We start from the raw sequence: 9358 nt of genomic DNA, 5'->3' as shown, positions 1-9358 counted from the left end.
TGCGACCACCCGTCGTTTCTTGATGACGTAGTTTGTAGGCGGCCAATTCTGTCTATTGTGTTTATCTTGAGCTCTCCACAGTTGTCTCGTGAATGGATACACCATTATCGTTTAAGATTATTACCTCTCTTTCGGACATGGACTGGAACACATCTTAAATATTAGTCAGCTGTGCACACATTTGAAAATGAATAAAGGATGGCTGGAGCTCGAGAGTGATCCAGGTGAGAAACACAGCTAACAAATGTTAGCTTCCACATGAAGCCAAATGGACAGTTAGCCTCTTAAGCAGCTTGACTTATTAGGCTTTGAAACTTGTAGAGATGCAAATGCCAGATTAAAACAATGTTGAATAGAATATTTATTTGTATTGTGTTATGCAAGTTGATGGAAATCAAAGGCGAAATACGAGAAGCAGTAATGTTATTAGAAAAAATAATACACTGGTCTTTCATTTGTTTTCTGTTGTATTATATGTAATTGAACCCTAAATAAAACGTTTAATAATTTCAGGACTCTTCACTTTGCTGGTTGAAGATTTTGGTGAGTAGCTCATATACAGTAGCTAAATCTCTTAGAGTGTACAATGTGAATTACCAACATATACAACTCCGAGTTGGAGTCCTGGGGCTAATAAAGCAAATAAAATGTTTCTTTGTGTATTTTCTGTAGGTATCAAAGGTGTACAAGTAGAGGAAATTTATGATCTTCAAAGCAAGTGTCAAAGGTATGTAACCTTTAACCAATCAAATTTATTCAAGTCTGTTTTGGTGTACAATCATTGCAAGTAAATCAAGAATGAAACTACCTGGCAGATATGTCAGGTAGTGACGTCCAAGCTCATGTCTGAATACAAACAGTGTTCCTTTGCTTACATGGACTGTAGCAACAACATGTAAAAAGCGTTTGGCATCATTTTATTTTTTAGTCCTGTCTATGGCTTCATCTTCCTGTTCAAGTGGATTGAGGAACGTCGATCCAGGAGGAAAGTTAACACTTTGGTGGATGAGACCTCTGTCATTGACGAGGAAATTGTAAATGATATGTTCTTTGCTCATCAGGTAAGTGTTTATGTGATGATAGATGTTGGCAGTGATTGTAGTTATTGCTGGGATGTTAAGTATATTGACTAATGAGCAACTGATCTGTGTTTGAAGTCATAAAACACATAGCAGATTTCTTAATATGTTGTCAGTATTCGTGCTGTCCATAATTTAAATACAATGCTCCTGAGCAATAAATAAATAAATATATATATATATATATATATATATAACATTCATAGTCAAAATGTTAATCTGGACAAAAATCCATTTAACATCACATTTAGATAGCAATTGTTTTAGTTTTAAGTTGTTACATATTCATTCAATTTATCAGGCCTGAAAGTCATTTGTGAAAATAGATAGCTCATTTTGACTATTAGTCAAAATTATTCATTTTACAAATTGTATGAAATTGTGAATAGCCAGTAAATTGTGGTACTTCTAAACAGCTAAAGTTTAGTGTTTTCACATGATATAATATATATTGTAAAATGTGTACATGTATGCAGTAATACCTCAAATTAAATTAAATATAACAATTCTGAAAATGTTCTGTTGATGAACTACTATTACTATTTATGTTGATAGTATTAAACTATTACTACTTTAAAATGAAATGTCCTTATCTCAACAGACTGTCCTGGTAAAATTACATATAATAAAACCACAATATATGAAACCACAGATCATAATATTCCATAATAATGAAAGGACATATAGTCCTTTAATATACATTTATGAAACTTTAAAAATGCAAAGCTGGATCCAACCGACCAAAGTAGAGGTCATAAGACAATTCTAGCCTGTGTATTCATATCTTGCAATAATGCCCAAACAAACATAGTTAATAAAATGCATATTCTGTCTTTGACTTGTGTTTATGCTGTCATTTTGAATCTAGCTAATACCAAATTCATGTGCCACCCACGCTTTGTTGAGTGTGCTTCTGAACTGCAGTGGCGTTGAGCTTGGCACCACCCTTAGTCGCATGAAGGCTTTCACCAAAGGCTTTAGTCCAGAGGTAAGATGTTTCTCACACTCACTCATTTATTTCTGTTATTTTAGTGTAAGTTAATAGTGTGCTTTATATTCACAGTTTTAACTTGAAAATCAGCTCTCAGATTTGTTTTTCCTTTGATTCTTGACAGGCTAAGAAATCCTAGTAAGTTGACAAAAACTATATAGGTACTTGGTGGGAATTAGTCTGGGTTACCTGATGTACATTGCTGGGATAAAGACATCCCGCACATGTTCTGCTATCTCCTCTATCTGTTTTGCAAGTGCACCAAGGTGGCATTCAGGACTTACTGCCGCCCAAGACGATTGTGATTGGTTTAAAGAAATGCAAACAAACCAGAGTTTATTTTCCGCCTATCCCAGAATAGAGAAGCTGTGTAGCCAGACCATACCCCCCTGGTGAATTATGCAATGCAAGACTAGGTGGAAATAGATTAGGTAATCAGAATTATGTTTCGCAAACCTATCAAATATATAAGAGCAGACAATGGTCAAGGTAACAAAAAATGGCCCAAAGAGCTTGCCAAACACATTCAACTAGTTTTTGTACCTTTTAAATATAATTTCAAATCACGCTCTCGATCTCTCCTTCCTCGTCTCCCACTTTCATGTTTAACTTTTGATTTTTATATATTTTTCAGAGTAAAGGTTACGCAATAGGAAATGCCCCAGAGCTTGCCAGAGCACATAATAGCCATGCCAGGTAGGTTACAGTCTGGTTTCTTTTTAAATTATTAGGTGTCTCTGATTCTGTGAAGGAAATCCTCTTTGATTGGTCTACCATATTTTTAAAGATGTCAGGCTTTGAGCAATCATCAGTTTCTTAAGCTCTCTTTCCGTGTTTCTATGGAGACCGGAGCCAAGGCATCTGCCGGAGAAACAGAATGGGATCAGTGCAGTGCGGACCATGGAGGCCTTCCACTTTGTTAGCTATGTGCCCATCAAAGACCGCCTGTTTGAGCTCGATGGACTCAAGGCTTACCCCATTGACCACGGTATGAGTACACACTGACAGAGAAATAGATCAAATAAAGGAGTCCTGTTCTTGTCACACTGTCACATTTTGGCAGCCATGGAACCAGGGTGTGCATATGTTGAGAATAGGTTTGTCTGCATCAGTGATGCTGACAGAATTTTCTAGAATCATTATTCTGATTTCTTCTCCTTTTAGAGTTTACTTTTGTTTGTTATGTTTCATCATTATTTTCAGCTGCTTTTATTCCAGTGTGTAGTCTGAAATCAGGCCTCATTCGTCATGGGATAAAACCTTGTTATGGCATATTTGCTATTATTGCATTTAGTGTTGTTTTATTACACCCTTGTATTTTGGAAATTGCTGCCTAAATAAATCATAATATTGCACTCTATTTCAGGGCCCTGGGGAGAGGAGGAGGAATGGACCGATAAAGCTCGGCGGGTTATCATGGAGAGGATTGGACTGGCCACTGCTGGGTGAGTCCTGAGCCAGTTAGCTTAAGCTATGGTGATTCACCTTCTACACACACCCTCACAGCTTCATTCATATGCTGCTGCTCTGCTCTTTTTCAGTGAACCGTACCATGACATTCGCTTCAACCTGATGGCAGTGGTGCCTGACCGCAGGATGAAATACGAGTCCAAACTGGAAATTCTAAAGAGGAATCGACAGACTGTTCTGGAGGGTCTACAGAAGGTTAGGAACTGCTAGAAGTTTCACCAAAGGCCGAAACAGAATAAAAATAGATTACTTGTTATAACCTCTGCTGCAGCATGTCCGAGGTGACACTTGGTTTTGTGTCCTAATGTGACATTCCCAATAAGTGTGTATTATGTATACATTTCCTTTGGGAAGGAAATGTGATGGAGCCGAGATTTAGCAGAATCTCCTTAGTCATGTCCACTGGCATTGGTGAGTATGTTGTAGAATACCTTTTTGTGTGTTGTCCTGTCTTCAGATGATCCGGCTCAGTCAGCCCGAGCATGTCCATGACAAGAAGCAGCAGGAGTCTTCCTCCCCTGATGATAGCACCACTGCGATTAAGAAAGAGGCAGATGTGGAGCCAGTTACAACCCAGGGCGCTGATCCAGGTACTTAGGTTGCCTTTATTTCCCCAGTCCTTGTTAAAATACGTCTTGTGAATTGCTCACCATAAACATTCAACTGAAATACACTCTCATTTTGGATTCAGCGAATGAGTCCAAGGATGCCCCTAGCCCCTCAGGAAACTCTAAGGTCATGGGCAAACCCCCAGTCCCCACAGGAGGAGGACCACAGGAAGTCACCAGTCCCAACCACATTGTTCAACGGCTACCTGCTTTCCTGGACAACCACAACTATGCCAAGTCTCCAATGCAGGTAGAAGGAGAAGTAAAGTGTATAAGTCCTGGTTCAGAAAGGTCTTTTGGTTATATCCAGTGTGTGTCATGTGCTTTCTTCACACATTTTGGCCGCTAAAGATCTTTGTTAGAAGCTTTGGTTGTATTGTATGATTAGGTTTGTTCTGGCTGCAAGTAATGATTATTGTTATCATCAGTTATTGCTGCTCCATAAGATGTCAGAAAATAGGGGGAAATACTCATCACAACTTACCCATAGCTTTTGTCCCCGAACTACATAGTTTATCATCATATACAGCAAAGAAAGGCAGCAAAACTTCACATTTGAGAAGAAACAAAAGTTTTTACTTAAACGATCTGTTGCCAATAAGTTTTCAGTTTATTCGCTAATTGACTAAATGTTTCAGATTGTGTTCAGGACTTTGGCGGTGTTAGAACTATTTTTTGACATATCTTTTACAAAATACATTATACAATTGTTTTTTTTTAATTTTGTTTTCACAATACAAATCAACAAACAAACCACACACACCAACATCATCCCCAGAACTTTTACCAAATACAGAATACTTACTAAATACTAGGCTTTATAATTCTATATTCTAAAGTTTCAAGGGAACGGTTAGATTAAAGGGTGTTTTTGTATATAATTGTGACTGTTTTCCAGTATTTGTTTTGGATGATGCTAATTTTCTTTCCATGTAAATAAATCTGTGAATTTTTATAGTCCAAAATATATACAGCATATAACACCATATATCCATTTGCTAGAACAGAGTCAGGTGTTTCATTGAGAGTTATGTGAAAACATTACTATTCAACTCAGCTGGCAACTAGGACAAGATCATACATTGTTTTCTGTCTGTCTCAGATCTGACTGAGGGACAGTTCACTGTGCGTGTTATTTCTCTTGGCTTGCTGAGTCTCAATCACTCCCTCTTGCTCATTAGATGTGTAGAATGCTTCTTTACTCAGAAAATGCAAACCACTATACTGTTAACTGAAATCCTCTTTTGTATCAGTTTTTCATTTTTTCTCCCTTCCTGTTGTTACGACAACGATTATGCGGATGTTTTTTTTTTTTTAAAGATTCTCTGATTAACAGGAAGAAGAGGATCTTGCTGCTGGGGTTAGTCGCTCTCGAGCGGCAGGGCCTCCCCAACCCCCATACTCCGACGATGAAGATGACTATGAGGATGATGAGGAGGAAGTAACTGCTTCCGCAGGCACATCCAACAGGTTAGCATCGTAATCTGTACATACTGTATGTATACTTTCTTTATATGTTAGTGGGTATGACCTGACTGAAGGAAGCTAAAGCTCTTTAATGCTTTTACATTTTGGTCTTGTGTTTCAAATCACTGTTTTTTAGGTTTAGACGGAAGGCAAGTCTGCGATCACGACCAGGACGTGTTGGGGCTGGAATGGAGAGCCAGATTGCCCTCACTGTATTGGCTGAGAAACTGAAGAAGGAGGCCCAAAGGAAAGATGCCCTAAATACACCCCTTTCTGTACGCACAGAAGGGCGCACAGGAGGCATTTGCATTACATCTGCTTCACAGCCTTCCCCCACACCCAGCAATGAAAGCACTGACACAGCCTCTGAGATTGGCAGTGCCTTCAACTCCCCGCTGCGCTCACCTGCACGCTCCCAGGCTGCCACACGCCCATCCAGTCCAGTTGCATCCCATCTGTCTCGTGTGCTGTTCGGAGAAGATGAAATGCTGAGGCTAGACTCCAGACATAACCGCGCTGTAAGAGAGCTGGGTCCCTCTGTCAGCGCAGCCTTGTTACACCTGCAGGAGGATGGAGTCATCTATGCTCTCGCTCCATCTGGTGAGTACAAGAGGTCGTTACTGTCGTCCATGTTATTTACAAAGGTGGTTTAAAAGCCTCTGCTGAAGTAAGCATTCGAGTCTATCACTTGATATTTACAGTGCAGTCAGAGCATATTAATCATCTCAGACAATGGAAGTAAACAGTTTGGAGGGACCTTTAATGAGAATAGCATACACTACTTTTAATAATGGATTGTCTCAGTTTAGCTAATTTTTAATAGATTGTTTATTTGTCTGTACGGTAGATTTGGCTGCTGATGGCACAAAGCGGCCTTGCACTCCAGAGAAGATGAAAGAAAAAGGGAAAGCAGACCCCCCATCAGTAGAGAAGGAACGAGTGAAAGAGGGAAAGGAGGGACCGTCTGTGGAGGTGAAAGAAGAGAGCAAAGATGGGGGAGAGGGGAGCAAGGAAAAGCCCAACACTCTGGAAACTGCTGCAGACAACAAGCCCCCTGGGGATAAGTACTCTCCCAAAGTAAGTCCAAGAATTTTCTTGTGTTATAATGCACAAAGTATGTGCTTTGCTATTTTTTTTTAATATATATATATAAAAATCTTGGCAGGCTGATAAAAATAGCAATGTGTATATATATATATTATCACATTAATCTCACATGTTTTGCTTGTGCTGTCAATTAGGTAGCTGTTTCTGAAGCTGTATACATTTAATAAACAAACACAGAGCGGTTAATCTTATGCTGTCTCTTGCAGGAGCTGCTCGCACTACTTAAGTGTGTGGAGGCCGACATTGCCAATTATGAGGTGTACCTAAAGGAGGAAGTAGAAAAGAGAAAGAAATACAAAGTAGGTTTTGTTTACCACCAACAACCCAATATATATAATTTGTTTTTATTGGCTTTTAATCAAAATATTTTGTTTTCATTTAATCAGATTGATGATCAGAGGAGGACCCATAATTACGATGAGTTCATCTGCACCTTTATATCAATGCTGGCCCAAGAAGGTAAATCTCATTATCTTGAGGATTATTTCTTTTTTTTTGTTTCTCTCTCTCTCTCGCTGTTTTTGCCCCCTTTTTGCCCTAGTATTTGGCACTAGTTGTGTGCATCCCCAAAACAATGAGTTTTACTAGTCCCTGTTGAAAAACTCACACAGATTGGTCTACATGTCAAGACAAATATTAGACCAATATACACATTCTTTAATTTAAGGTTCTCAGTGTTAACAGTTAAAATACGTACAGGGTCACACTTTTCCTCTTAACCAGCTGTACACACAAAGATACAACAGTTATGACGTTACTACACATGTACATAAAAAGAAGAAAGAAAAGACTAAAAATAAATCATAAAAATTCCCACCAGACTTATGCAAAAACCTAATTGCATGCTAAAAATCTGCTTATTTTTACTGTTGGTATTTTTATGATTTCTTTGCTCCTTCATTCATTCTGACCGGATGTCTTCCTCAGGCATGTTGGCCAGCCTTGTGGAGCAAAACATTTCCGTGCGTCGTCGGCAGGGAGTGAGTATTGGCCGCTTGCACAAACAGAGGAAGCCTGATCGCAGGAAACGCTCCCGGCCATACAAAGCCAAACGCCAGTAGTTACAAACAATCATAACTTCTGTAAGAAACTTGCACCTGTGAGCACCGAGCAATCACCACAGAGAAAATGAAAATTGATGCAGTCCTGAAACTCTTATAAAAGCAGTCTAGTGTTGTATTTTAGCCAGAGCCTCCCCTCCTTCATGAAATCGACCATGTGTTTGGTCAGTTCTTTTATCATTTATGTATATAAGTACTACCATTTTAGCCTCAATGTAAAAAAAAATTCTTTCTCGTGCCACTGCTATTGACGGTTTGTAAATATGAAAAAAGGCATGTGCCCAATGGTGCATCTGAAAGCTTTTACATCTGGCAAAGTATTCATTCTTATTAAAAGATCTACTCTACAGTCTTATGGTCAGTACAGTTTAGTATGTCACTAAATATACGATTTGGTAACTAAGTCGATATTTCCTCAAATGTATCCCTTATTCGTGTTTTTATGGTGCCAATGAAGTATTGAATGTTTTCACAAAAAAGGCCATGTGTTATATTCATCCATAGCATTTCAGTTCTCTTCACTGTTAGTGTTTCACTATATAACATAAAAAGAATCTTTTAATCACATTCTTCGGGGGCAATTTTTAAACTCAAGAAGAAGAAAGTCATGATGCATCTAGTTTTCTTCTTTTCATCTAAGGGTCTCTAGCTGTGTATGAATATCTCTTGAGGTCCTGCAAATGAAAAACAAGCTCTTGTGTTATTTTTGTACCTGAAATGGATCTGAAAGTCAGTGAATATTATGTCTGATGTGTGCACTTGTGTGTTTTTGTACATATGTATCTGTTAATTGGCTCACTTGTACACTGAGTTCCATTGTTCTTTGTGCTTGTCAATTCATACTATAATAAAATCAATGAAAATAGCTTGCTATAATCCAGATTTCTTTCTTCTTTATTTTTTTTTTTAAAGTAATATGACTACAGTGTTTGGGGTTTACAGCCCTGAGTGCTCCGATTACTACTGGAACCACTGTTGCCTTCACTTTCCACATCATCTCTAGCTCCTCTCTAAGCCCTTGGTATTTTTCAAGCCTCTCATGTTCCTTCTTCTTGATGTTGCTGTTGCTTGGGATTGCTACCACTATCACAACTGCCTTCTTCTGCTGTTTGTCAACCACCACAATGTCTGGATGGCCATCACCATTTTATCGGTCTGGATCTGGAAGTCCCACAGGATTGTAGCTCTGTCATTCTCTGCCACCTTTGGAGGTGCCTCCTACTTTGACCTTGGGACTTCCGGCCAATACTTAGCACAGATGTTTCCGTACACTATGCCTGCCACTTGGTTATGGCGTTCCATGTACGCTGTACCTGCCTGCATTTTACACCCCGCTGTTATGTGCTAGACTGTCTCAGGGGCATCTTTACATAGCCTGTACCTGGGGTCCTGTCTGGTATGGTAGACCCCGGCCTCTATTGATCTTGTACTCAGTGGCATATATATATATGAGATAGATAGATAAACCCATTTAACAGAATAATTACACAAAAAATGAAGTGACACTCATGAAATAGTGATTATGTTATGCAGGTAGTGTGTGTAAATAGTTATTGTTTTACTGACATGTGGCTT

General features: G+C 38.9%; 1 protein-coding gene across 1 annotated transcript; it reads left to right on the top strand.

Moving 5' to 3' along the window:
* The first annotated feature begins 17 nt into the window (after window positions 1-17).
* On the top strand, window positions 18-8659 carry bap1 (BRCA1 associated deubiquitinase 1). The gene is made up of 17 exons (XM_078248597.1): window positions 18-224; window positions 514-543; window positions 673-727; window positions 929-1061; window positions 1948-2067; window positions 2705-2766; window positions 2916-3058; window positions 3437-3515; window positions 3612-3735; window positions 3998-4130; window positions 4232-4398; window positions 5485-5618; window positions 5752-6215; window positions 6463-6692; window positions 6929-7021; window positions 7109-7181; window positions 7650-8659. Exons 1-17 carry the CDS (start codon window positions 188-190, stop codon window positions 7781-7783), a joined length of 2211 nt encoding a protein of 736 aa, XP_078104723.1. The 5' UTR covers window positions 18-187; the 3' UTR covers window positions 7784-8659.
* Window positions 8660-9358: the final 699 nt, after the last annotated feature.

Source organism: Sander vitreus, chromosome 4, assembly GCF_031162955.1.
Source record: "Sander vitreus isolate 19-12246 chromosome 4, sanVit1, whole genome shotgun sequence".
Lineage (NCBI taxonomy): Eukaryota > Metazoa > Chordata > Actinopteri > Perciformes > Percidae > Sander > Sander vitreus.
The sequence above is the reverse complement of the archived record's forward strand: the minus strand, read 5'-3'. Positions and strand labels throughout refer to the sequence as shown.